This window comes from Clarias gariepinus, chromosome 15 (genome assembly GCF_024256425.1).
Source record: "Clarias gariepinus isolate MV-2021 ecotype Netherlands chromosome 15, CGAR_prim_01v2, whole genome shotgun sequence".
Taxonomy (NCBI): Eukaryota; Metazoa; Chordata; class Actinopteri; order Siluriformes; family Clariidae; genus Clarias; species Clarias gariepinus.
The window spans coordinates 23674517-23687263 of NC_071114.1; the positions used below are offsets into that span (position 1 = coordinate 23674517).

The 12747-nt window shown below is 42.4% G+C and overlaps 1 protein-coding gene across 1 annotated transcript; it reads left to right on the plus strand.

Annotated features, from left to right (window-relative positions):
• The first annotated feature begins 23 nt into the window (after nt 1-23).
• Nucleotides 24-10973, plus strand: ogal (O-GlcNAcase like). Its single transcript, XM_053513902.1, has 16 exons — nt 24-331; nt 482-533; nt 4023-4120; nt 4303-4433; nt 4607-4778; nt 5178-5276; nt 5648-5926; nt 6061-6159; nt 6464-6726; nt 7003-7177; nt 8217-8302; nt 8387-8479; nt 8616-8686; nt 8803-8923; nt 10158-10281; nt 10445-10973. The coding sequence occupies exons 1-16, from the start codon at nt 280-282 to the stop codon at nt 10579-10581; spliced, it is 2052 nt and encodes a 683-aa protein (XP_053369877.1). The 5' UTR covers nt 24-279; the 3' UTR covers nt 10582-10973.
• Nucleotides 10974-12747: the final 1774 nt, after the last annotated feature.

The following is a 12747-nucleotide window of genomic DNA, read 5'->3' on the forward strand; positions in this document are numbered from 1 at the left end:
GATGTAAATACAAAGTGCAACGAGGAACTGGGCAGATTGTAAAGGCGGAGAGGGGAGTGCGTTATAAACAGCTAGGATGAGCTCAGGCTGGGTCGTGTTGTTGGGTTAAAACGATTTCTGATGCATTTAAAATAAAAAGAGAACGTAAGTTTAGAGTCAGCAGTACAACATTTCCTGATGCCATTAATTTGGAGTGTTTAGGGCGAGCTGTCTGCATTGTTTACCACTCGTTCAATTAATCTGCTGTCAAAGAGTATTTAGGACACCGAGTTAGTAACGATGTCCAAGATGAGCTGCAGTGAGAGGAGGTTCCTCAGTGGTGTTGTGGAAGGTGAGTTACATCTGGAGAACAATACTATACTGTACTGTACTGTACTGTGTTAGAGATGATGATGACACAATGTTGTTTTAGCAGAAACTTGTTAAACTGGTAATAATGGGTTGATTAAAAGCTGTCTGTACTTTGACCTTAAATTCTCAGGGTTTTATGGACGTCCGTGGACTATGGAGCAAAGGAAGGAGCTATTTAGAAGGTAGTAAAAGGTTTATATACGTTCATCTGTCTGTTTGGACACTATACTATCACCATCACAACCTTTTTTTTATCACTTCTCTTCGCTTCTATTTGATCAGACTACACAGGCTAGCCTTCATTCTCCATGTGCATCAGTGAGCCTTGGCCACCCATAACCCTGTCACCAGTGAATTACTTTTGGTAGGTCCTGACCACTGCAGACCACACACATCCCACAAGAGCTGCAGTCTTGGAGTTGCTCTGACCCAGTCCTATGTCCATCACAATTTGGCCCATGTCAGAGCTACTCATATGTTTATGCTTGCCCATTTTTTCTTCCAACAATTCAATGTAAGGGAAAAAAGTTCACTTGTTGTCTAATACAGTATATACCACCCACTTCCAGCCACCGTGATTACTAGATATTGAAAATGTAGCTACTGTGAGAAGAGCCAAATTGTAAAGGCTAGACAACTGGTTCAGAGCAACTCCAAAACTGCAGCTCTTGTGGGATGTTCCCAGCGTGCATTGGTCAGGACATACCAAAAGTGATCCAAGGAAGGATAACCGGTGAACTGGCGACAGGGTCATTAGCGGCCAAGGCTCACTGAGGCACAGGAGGAGTGAAGGCTGGTGCATGTAGTCTGATCAAATAGAAGTGATAGTGTAGAGAAGTGATGAAAAGGTTAATGCTGGACAGAATGTTGTGATAGAAAGGTAAGGAAAGTAAACACACAGTACATCACTGTTATTAGGCAGGTTATTACTCTAATATAATAATATATATGGTTATAATGTGAGAATGTGAGAAAAGTTCAAAGGATATGAATACTTTTGCAAGCCCCTTTTGCATATCTATATATATATATTGTAGCGTTTTTACGCCGGGAAAAATGCTGGAGAGACGAGTGAGCTTATTTGCTGCCCAATGCAATGGCTGGGAGTACTTTATTTAGCACACAGCAGGTATGGCATGAGCAGCACCTTTACTCAGGAGCCTACATCCAATTCAGCACTAGCTTGAACTGGAGCACATTTCACACATCACACCCCCTCACACAAACAGGGCCGAAGCCACCAACCCAAACACCTTTCCCCAACATGGTGAACACACACCGACATCCCCGCAAGGCATGCTGGTCGTCAGCCGCCGCCCCGCCCACGCCACACTGCCCCCACCCGAGCTGTGACCGTCCCTGGTCACCATGACGAACTTCGCCTTGGAGGGAACGCCGGCGTCCTTTGGCAGGTGAGGGATGAACGCGAACGTAGTCCTGAGGCGGTCCGGCCTCCACAGAGTTCGATGTCTCCCCGGCGTGCGGCTGGTGAGGCGCAAGACGGTCCCGGTGGGGCAAAACTTGTGCCCGCCCTGCCAACCGCACCCGGTAGATGACATCGGAGAGCCGAGCTGGCTGTGAGTGTCCACGCCCATTCGCCCCATAGGTGCCCCCACCCAAAAGTCTTGCTGCGGTGCCCGCGAGCGCTGGGTGGGGCCCTTCTGCCTGGCGATGAGCGGTTCACAGTTCCACAACCCGTGGAAAACAGTGGAGCCGGTGTCCACGAGCGCCCGCAGTAAGACGCCGTCCGGCACACAGTCGATGTAAAGCCCCGCGGGGCTCCCCAACCGTCCACCCGGCGCTAGTTTAGCGGGTGAGAACGTTAAAGCGGTAGTCCGGCTGTCCCTCAGGCCTGAGAACGTTGCAGCGGTAGTCCGGCGGTCCCTGGCCTCGGCGTCGTCGCGGAATCTCGGAAGCGGTGTCGAGGCCTAGCCGCGACGGGTAGCCCTGTCCCCGGCTAGGTTCACCTACCAAGCGCCACTGAGCTGCGGGCGGTCGCTCTGCTCTTTCGCCGTGATGTGCCGCCATTATGGGCTCAGCACGCTCGACCTCGCGCAGCGCCTCCTTACGGTCACCCGCGCCGTCGCCTCGCCGCGAAACGTCGGAGAGCTGCTCGTTGCCTAGCCGCGACGGGTAGCCCTGTCCCCGGCTAGGTTCACGAACCGAGCGCCACTGAGCTGCGGGCGGTCGCTCGGCTCTTCCGCCGCGATGTGCCGCCGATATGGGCTCAGCGCGCTCGGCCTCGCGCAGCGGCAGGTCGCTTTGCCGGCTAACGGCGCACGGAGCTGTATCTTGCTCCGGCGCTTGCGCAGCGCCAGCCTCCGCCCCGAGATCCAGCGCCGGGATTTTCTGCTTCCCGCTCCGCGTTGGTTGACGTGGTGTGCTCGCGCTAGCTCCGCCAGGAAAACGCTTCTTCTGCGCGAGTAGTCGCTCCGCTACTCGGCGGCCCGCTTGGATTTTTAGAAGGTCCTCCTTTGTGCGCTCGAACCCGTTATTCTCCATCCCACTTCTGACACCAATGTAGCGTTTTTACGCCGGGAAGAATGCTGGAGAGACGAGTGAGCTTATTTGCTGCCCAATGCAATGGCTGGGAGTACTTTATTTAGCACACAGCAGGTATGGCATGAGCAGCACCTTCACTCAGGAGCCTACATCCAATTCAGCACTAGCTTGAACTGGAGCACATTTCACACATCACACCCCCTCACACAAACAGGGCCGAAGCCACCAACCCAAACACCTTTCCCCAACATGGTGAACACACACCGACATCCCCGCAAGGCATGCTGGTCGTCAGCCGCCGCCCCGCCCACGCCACAATATATATATATATATATATATATATATATATATATATATACACACACTACTGTTCAAAAGTTTGGGGTCACTGGCAAATTTTTTTGTTTTTGAGGTCAGAGGTCAGCCTTTCTGTAGTATATACTATATGTATATATACACAGCAATGTCACATGCAATATTTCCCTTATATATATCTATATATTTAAGATACATAAGAGAAAAGATTGCATGTGACATTGCTGTAATTGCATAAGTATTTACCCCTGTTCCTGTGTTCTCTAAATGATTTCTGGTATAACCAGTTGCCACTAGAAGTCACGCAATTAGTTAAACAGTTAAGGTGTTATGTGATTTCTATAAATATTCCTTTTATGTAAATGCCAGCGAACAAACACCATAATGAAAAGCATTAATCAGAGAAGGAGCAAAGAGGCTAAGGGAATGTCTAAAGGGTCGGGAGAGATCTACTGCTTAGATGTAACAAGCTATTCACAAGACAATCATACACCAGACATAGTGGTGACTGTTGATTATTAAAACAGGGGAAGAGCAACTTCACAACTTTCTGTTATAGACTATACATTACAGATATTTGACTTACTGTACAAACATATTGATTCCCACCAAGATTAATTAATAATATAGTCACTTTGTCCAAAACTGACCTTTGTGAAACATGGTAGTGGTAGCATCAGGTTAAGACTTACCATTTGACAAGTGTCAAGGTGATGAATACTTCTGTAGCAGACTATATTTTAAAGTGACCTAAATGGTGTGTTAACCTGATAAAAGGATGAAATAATGTGTTCTAAAAGGGTAAATAAACCTTTAAAATCTTTAACCTTTATATTTCTTTTTTAATAACCCAGGGAGCAGAAATGGGGGTTGAACACATACCTTTATGCCCCAAAGGATGACTACAAACACAGAATGTACTGGAGAGAGCTATATACCTCAGAGGAGGCAGGTAGGGAACCTGGCGGCAAGTGATTAGCACTGTAGAGTTTGCATGTTTGAAAAGGCTGACCTTTCAAGAGTTATTAAATATTTTAAGTCAAACTCTGCATATATGAAAGTAATGCATAGTGTGATAAGATCTCATCTTTTTAAATATAATATTATGTAATGTTTTCCTTTGTGTCTTTAAAGAGCAACTGATCACACTCATTTCTGCTGCGAAAGAACATGACATCGAGTTCGTCTATGCCATCTCACCCGGCCTGGATATTACATTCTCAAACCCTAAAGAGGTTGCTGCTCTAAAGAAAAAGCTAAGTCAGGTAACATGACCTGATTTCAGACGTGCATATGCTCAATAATTAACTGAAAGAATTTCATCAATCTAATCACACAGATACACATCACTGATAAGAATTTCCCATAATTCTCAGCGTTTTAATGTCCAGCTGAGTAGTTTAATCTTTAATGACAGTTGCCGTTCTGTGCATGGTAGGTGTGCGAGCTCGGCTGCAGATCCTTTGCCCTGCTTTTTGATGACATTGAGCCAGAAATGTGTGCTGCTGATAAGGAGGCCTTTAGCTCCTTTGCTCATGCACAGGTGTCTGTCACCAACCAGGTGTATGAGCACCTGCAGGAGCCCCAGACCTTTCTCTTCTGCCCAACAGGTAACAATGATGTCAATTAATTGCAGGACCCTACCTATAATAAGTGTGTAGTAAGTGGACGTGTATTCAAAATAAAGAAGCAACTATCCTTCTTTTGATTAACCTTAAAAGCATGGAAAAAGCAAACAACCTCTTCATCAGCAGAGTTAAGCCAGTATTTAATATCAATGTTTGTATAATCTTTTTTTCTTTTTTATTACTTATAATGATAAATCTACAGCGGATACTTTGCATGAGTAGTTTTTTACATTTCATTTAGCATAAATTGCATCCTAAACAATACTTATTTTTTCGTGAGGAAAAAAAAAACCCACAAGCAATATATTTTAAACAGATCAAGGAAAACGCATTTTTTCCTAGTAGGTAATAATTCTATACACTATTTTTTTTCTTTTCTAGATTACTGTGCAGCATTCTGTACCCCTAATGTCAGCCAGTCTTCATACTTACTCACTGTCGGAGAGAAACTCCTCCCGGCGATTGATATTCTCTGGACTGGTAAGATCAGAAGCTCTTTCCATTTATCTCCATTTCTTGAGATGTACAAGTACAGCACTCTCCTAATGAACCACCTTGGACAACTGGAATTGATTTTATTTTTCTTAATTTTGTTATCCTGCATTCCACAGTTCCACTTTAAATATCTAAGTGTTGATTTTCACTCACTTACTCACTCACTCAGCATCTATACCACTTTATCCTGTATTCAGGGTCGCAGGGGGCTTGCAGCCTATTCCATAAGACTTAGGGCACGAGACAGGGTTACACGCCAGGCGGTTTATTAAAAAAAAAAGATACAGAGTGGTGTTTTAAATTAAAGGAGCTTGAAGTTATTGTTTCTTTAAGACTTTGCTTTTCACCTCTCTCAGGGCCAAAAGTGGTGTCCAATGACATTTCTGTGGAGTCTATAGAGGAGGTGTCTGGTGTTCTAAGAAGGCCGCCAGTGATTTGGGACAACATCCATGCGAATGACTATGACCCTCAGCGGCTGTTCATGGGACCCTTCAAGAACCGGCCCACAGAACTCATTCCTAAACTCAGAGGAGTACTCACTAACCCCAACTGTGAATTTGAGCCCAACTTCGTGGCCATTCATACACTAGCCACTTGGTGCAAATCCAACACGGGACAGAAGGATGTTGCTATGGGTAAGCTGGTAACGCTTGGACAATTGGTTGTCTGATGTAAGCTACTCTTGATGTATTTATGACTACATAAATGGTATTCAGACTGGTTTTATATTTTATAAATGTCTCTGTTACATCATGATTTTTTTGAACAGATGGTGAAGATCAGGGATCTGACTATAATCCCAAGGAGGCTTTGCGGCTCGCACTGACTGACTGGCTGGTTGAGTTTGGAGTGGCTGATCAACCTGATGGTAAACTGTCCATATTCAGTTTCTGTAGGCTATAAATGGAACTATGATAGAAGTGCTGTGGTTGATAACATAATAGATCATCTGTTACCAAATAGACTTACCATGCCGATATACAGTATGTGTATGAGCATTCTTGCTCGTGCGATTTTGCTTAATCGACAGCATATTTAGTACAACGTTCATAATTAGTCATGTACTTATATTTATTATATTAACTGGTTATAATGAAATGACTTCATTATTTCTCAGGCAAAAATTAAATCTGTGCTGATTTTATAGCGTGTGTGTGTGCGCGTGCGTGCAGTGTCCCGCTCAGGCAGTGGTCGTGCAAAGAAAGAGTCAGATGAAGAGCCCATGCAGACAGATGAATACGTGCCAGGGCCCAGAGAGAACCCACTGTACACTGCCGAGCCACTTACCTTGGACGACCTAATGCTGCTCTCCGATCTCTTCTACCTGCCCTATGAATACGGCCCCACTGCTCTCAACATGCTCCAAGAGCTGCAGTGGCTAAGAAGCAACAGTGACGCTGCAGCCTTTGGCCCTGTGGGAGCCGAGAACACCAAGGTGAGTGAGAGGGCAAGAAAGTCACAAAGCCTGTATGATCAGGCAGCATAACACACTCTGTGGGAGGAGAGCGACTATCTGTCTGTCCCCTTCCTCTCACAATAGGCTACTGTCAACTGTAATTGACTGAGGAGAGAGAATATGCCATCTCTTTATTCCCAGCTAGGGAGCTTCACAAATTTCTGCTCTCTTGGTTTTCTTTTGGCAGTGTCTCTATATGATGACAAGTTTTTAAATAAAAGGTATGAAAAATATATCATTTAAATCTCCTCACAGGCCAAAGAATGGCGAGAGAGAGCTGAGCACTTCGAAGACTTGTGTTCTGCAGTTGTCCAGATGTTTAACAGGCTGTCGAATGCACCCAACAGAACTATTCTGTACGATCTGTACAACTACATCTGTGACATAAAGAGTGGTGTGTCCTTAGCCAGAGCGTTCGTCGGCAGTTTGGGTAGGTACTCATCAGATGAAGATGGAATAAATTGTAAGAGTTTCCAGTATCTTAAAAATGTTCTTCAACAATTTTTGGACAACCTAATAGATTATTTAGTGTTGCTTTCTTTAGCATAAGGTTCATCTTAGTGTTGAGTAATGAAAAAAATATATTTTTTTCTGGAGAATTTTTTACAGCATCTGGAATGTTTAATTGGAATAATTTTTTTGCTGCCATCTACTGTTAAAAGTTTGCTAAGGCGCTTTCTCTAACTGCACAAAAAGGCTTCCTATTTAGTATCATAAAGAATCACAAATAAATCATTTCAATAAACCTAAAAATATACACAGATCAGCCAGAAAATTAACACATTAACACTGAATATCAATTATATACCAGCAAACTGGGTGGTGACAGGATCATGGCAGCCAAGCCTCACCCATGCCCATGGGAACCAAAAGCCAGCTCGTCTGGTCCAATCCCACAGAAAATCAAATGTACATTTAAAAAAAAAAAAAGAAAGAAAAACAAAAATGGAAAAAGATCCCAGTCTGATCAAGTACCTATAGAAGTCGCCAGACAAACAAGTCTTAACCCATGGAGGTCCCATACTGCAACGCACAGCACTCAAAGTATCCGCTGCCAATGTCCTAGTGCCGGACACCACAGCACACCCCCAGAGTTCATGCCCTGAGGAGCCAGAGCTGGCCCGGTTGCACATGAGGAACTTGCACGATATCAGACTTAATATTTTGCTTTGGAATGTCATGGCTGTGTTTATACATAACAGTTCAATGATCAAGTAAAGTGGACATGCTCCGCAAACGGGAACCCAGTAGAAATAATCCAGATGATTAATTTGGATCATCTCAACTTTTTTTTTAAAGAGAAGAAGTCTGTTACTTTGCAAAACCTAGCTGTAACAACTCTGTCTGAAATCTAATCCACATTAACATCCACTCTCCTTTGTTCTTATTTATAATATAATAATTATAAAGCATTTTACTCTTTGTTTTTGACTGATATAAATTTATATCTGTTCTGTTTTTGAAAACAGGTGGTCGTCAAGCTCCTCCATCTCAAATTATAAATGATGACCCGGAACCATGGGGCTTCAGAGGGGGACTTTCTGGAGAGTTCCAGGTAGAGAGTTCATTAGCCTTTATCATTTGATTGTAAATTAAATGATAAACAATGTAAAATATTGCTTTATTTCGACTTGTCTAGAGGATGCTTCCATGCCACGGGAACCGAGATCTGTTTCGTACCCCTCCTGCCACTAGAGTCTACACTATTCGACCATGTACCCCCAAAGATAAGGTGACTGACTTATAGATTTATAGCTTTTCTAGTCTGTTCTTACACTTAAACACAAATGCTTTAGGCTACCTATTGATTGTTTGGAGATTCCATCCATTATGACTGAGTATTGATTGAGTCTGTGTCTACTTTGGAGGCTGAGGTTTTGAAATTATCCAAGGAGATGCAGAGTGAGCCACTACAGCAGCTTGCATTACTTGGTGACAGGTAATTATACAGTCACTTTCACTCAACTGTATTTTTAACGACAGGACATTTAGTCACATAAGGCTAGCTGCTATACACACCTGTATGTAGTTACATCAGCACCTGTGTTCTCTCAGGCTGGTGGAAAGTCAGATTGCTCCATCTAAACACTGTGACCTGGTGCTGGAGGACGAGGTCGGTGTCTGTGGTTACGCTTTAGCCTTTACTGATGCAAAGACAGCCTTGGACACATCCCGGGTAAGAACCACAGAGAGAACAAACACCACTACCTCCTGCCTTTTACCACAAACGCTGAACTTTGTAACTTTGCAATACACAGGTTCAATTAAGCGTATTTTAAACACACTCACGATCCGGCAGTTAGTTAATATTGACTAATATTGGTGAACTTGATGACAGTTAGCTAGTCATAGATCATTCACTTACTGACTCATAGTCTATACCGCTTAATCCTGTATACAGGGTCATGTGGGGACCTGGAGTCTATCCCAGGAAACTTGGGGCACAAGGTGGGGTACACCATGGACAGGGTGCCAATCCAATGCAGGAGACTCGCATGATGGTGCCAATCCATTGCAGGGCACAAATGCATACTCACACACTCATTCCCACACTATAGGCAATTTGGGAACACCAATCAGCCTAATCTGTATGTCATTGGGCAGTGGGAGGAAACTCACCAAGCAGGAAGAACATGCACTCCATGCACACAGAGGTAGGAATCGAATCCAGAGGTGCAAGGCAACAGTGCTAACCACTAAGCCACCATGCCATCTGCTAGTCATGGGTATCATGTGTCATTGATACTGGTGCATTAAATAAAAAAATCCATAATCATGGTTTGTGTGTGTGTGGCATGTGCATATGTGCCTGACGATGGATTGGCAGCCTGTCCAGGGTGTTCATGAAGTTTTCTGATGTAATCTCCAGGCTTCCTGAGACCCTGTACAGCATAAGCAGTATAGAAGATAAATGAGTGAATGAATTAATGTTTTAATTAGCAATTCTTTGTGAGTATGAGACTGGAGAAACTTAATTTTGCTCCACAGCCAAACTAATTATCATTAGGGTGGGATCAAATGGCAGCCCATAAACTTTTTTTTTTTACACTTCAATTACTTGTACTCTAGCGGCAATTATATTTAGCATTGAAAGGATGAAATTGATTAACGAGACTAGTCCTCACTAGCATTGTTTAGATATATTGGGAAGGGGTGATTAAAATGTGCAAGACAATATGACAGTGTTCCGATTTGTTACAAAAAAAAATTATAAAATGTACATGTTCAGTTCCTAAATTGAATGAGTCAAATAATTAAATTAATTTTAGGCGTAATTGTGCAGCAAATAGTGTAGAAAGTCTTCTCCGGATATCAGAGTATTGAAAATGATATGGCTGATTTAATATCATTTTATTTTAATTAATTTATTTATTAAACTGCTGCGTTTTGTCTCCTGTATTTGTGTGTAGTATCCAGAAACGATGCTGAGAGATTTCCCCTCTCTTATGGTTATTCAAATCCACCCAAGAGTTCCAGATCCGAACACGGCCAAGCGCCTGATTGGCAACATGTTCTCTTTACTACAAGAGGCTGGTATGTTAGTAAGGCACTTCTTACAGCAATGAGAAATAATGTATTCAAATCTGTTTAGTCGAATGTAATATGTGCAAAACAGTCAGTGTCTGGCTTTTTGCCCTGTTTTACAATACCACACACACAAACACACACACGTCTATATTCTTAATTGCTTCCTCAGGCTCGTCTGGTGTTTTCTGCGAGTTCAGATCTAGCGACCGAAGAATGATGGACTTTCTCAGGACCCTGGGCCTGCTCCAAGTGCTTACAGTGGAAGGACTACAAGCCGGCCTGGTCGTCATGGGAACAAAGCTGTGAATAAGGATCTGTGTTTCACAGATATTAAAGATGTTGATTTAAGGCCATACAGTGCATTTATCGTTGAACAATAAGAAATAATAGAAAAATAAAAGTTTTACTTTGACAAGGATGCTGCAGATGTGTTTAAAAAAACTTCATAAAGGGTTAAACAGTGTTGTTGTTTTTTTTTTAGGTGATAAAACCTCTGATTGGCTTTGGGGGAAAGTTAAATTGTTGAATGTCTGTGTGCTGCACACACAACGAAAGTCTCATGAGGAAAAGTTCTGTTGTACTGAGTGATGGCTTAATCGTTTCGAATGACATTTTCTGGGTTAATTTATTATTTTTATTTGCGGTGGGATTTAAGGATATGGATGCACCATGCAACAATGAAAATATGCTTATTCAAACAATTACTGTCGCAGCAGTATTGGTATTACATTTGGAGTATTTAACTCCTAGCAGTTAGGAGGGTTAACATTTTTCTTTTCTTAAATAAAATGTTGCACTTTCTTTTAAAACAAATAGTTTTCATCTCATTAAAATCAAATTTTTTATTTTAATTAGCAGTAGGAAGTGACACATAATAGCTGCTGCATATCTGTCTCGTTTTGACATGTCCTCACTGCATTAGTGTATTCTGCAATGGTTTGAACAAAAGACATTAAAATTATTATTATAAAACCTGCATGAAATACAAGTCTTGTAACGACTGCTTCTAGTAGGGGTCGCCACAGCGGACCATTTAACTCTTGTCTCTGTTTATCATATTCAACCTTGTCACTCCAACCTCCTGCATGTCCTCCCTCACCACACAGTGCAGGCAGGGTGGAATGAGTAAAGATGAGTAGTAGCAGTGATCTGTGACAGAGAGGTTTCGGCAAGACAGAAAGAGGAAAGTTTAGTGAGACGAGTAATGTTGTACGGTTTGGAGACGTTGCCGCTGACAGAAAGCAGAGTTTGAGGTGACACAGCTGCTATATACGATGCTGAGATTTGCTTTGTGAAGGACAAGAATGGACAGGATTAGAAATGAGTATATTAGAGGGACAGTGCAGGAAGGACGGTTTGGGGACAAAGTTAGAGAGGACAGATTAAGATGGTTTGGGGGGTATATCAGAGGGAGAATGTTAGAGATGGAGCTACCAGGCAGGATAAAAAGAGGAAGGCCCAAGAGGAATATAAGGAAAATGCATGAAATAGGAGTTGATGAATACAGGTTTTCTTTTTACAAATACGTAGATTTTTTTGGTAGAGAACACTACATTTGATCATGTGGATTGTTTATATGTGGATCGTCAATATGTTAAATGCTGTATACTCATTTTACAGGGTGAATAGGGAATGGTCTTTATAAAAAGCATTGTGGGAAAGGGCAAGAGATAAAATTCATACAAGTTTAATATGTGCAAGTTTTCTATAGAGTTTATTTTTGCAAAGCTAGGCTAACCAAATTAATTAAATTTAACCCACGGTTAGTGAGAAATGACATCATAAACCTTGTAATTTAAGTAACATGTTCGTTAGGGTGTAGTAACCTGAATACAGTAGGTCTTATGTGTACAGTTCAAGTAATTATTCTACAAGTAAAAATTATTCTGAACAGGTTATTCCTGTTCAGACAATTGCTAAGGCTATGTATATAAGGTGAAACGTTATCTTTGCCAAACTATCTTGTTAATAATACCAGTATATGGCATATTAACCTTTATATATATTTATATATGTATAAAGGGAGCATTATATTAGTTATGTGAATAATATTCAGTTTATTTTTCATGAAAGTCCCAGTGGCGTAGTGGTTAGCACTGTGGCCTCGCACCTTCAAAGTCCCGTCTCAGTTCTTTGCCTGAAGTTTGTCCTACCCGTGCTTGGTGGTTTTCCTCAGGCTACTCCGGTTTTCTTCCCACAGTCCAAAAACATGCAAATTAGGTTCATTGGCGTTCCCAAATTGCCTGTTTTGTATGCATGTGTGTGTGCTGTGTGATGGATTGGCACTCGGTCCAGGGTGTACCCCACATCATGGCCCAACTCTCCAAGGATAAGCTCCAGACTCCCACATTACTGTATACAGGATAAGCGGTATAGAAGTTGAATAATCTTTTGCTACATAGGTTTTGGTGTGATTATATCAAAACTATGCCTGTAATTCTTATCATTAATATTCATGTCTTCCTTGATGCA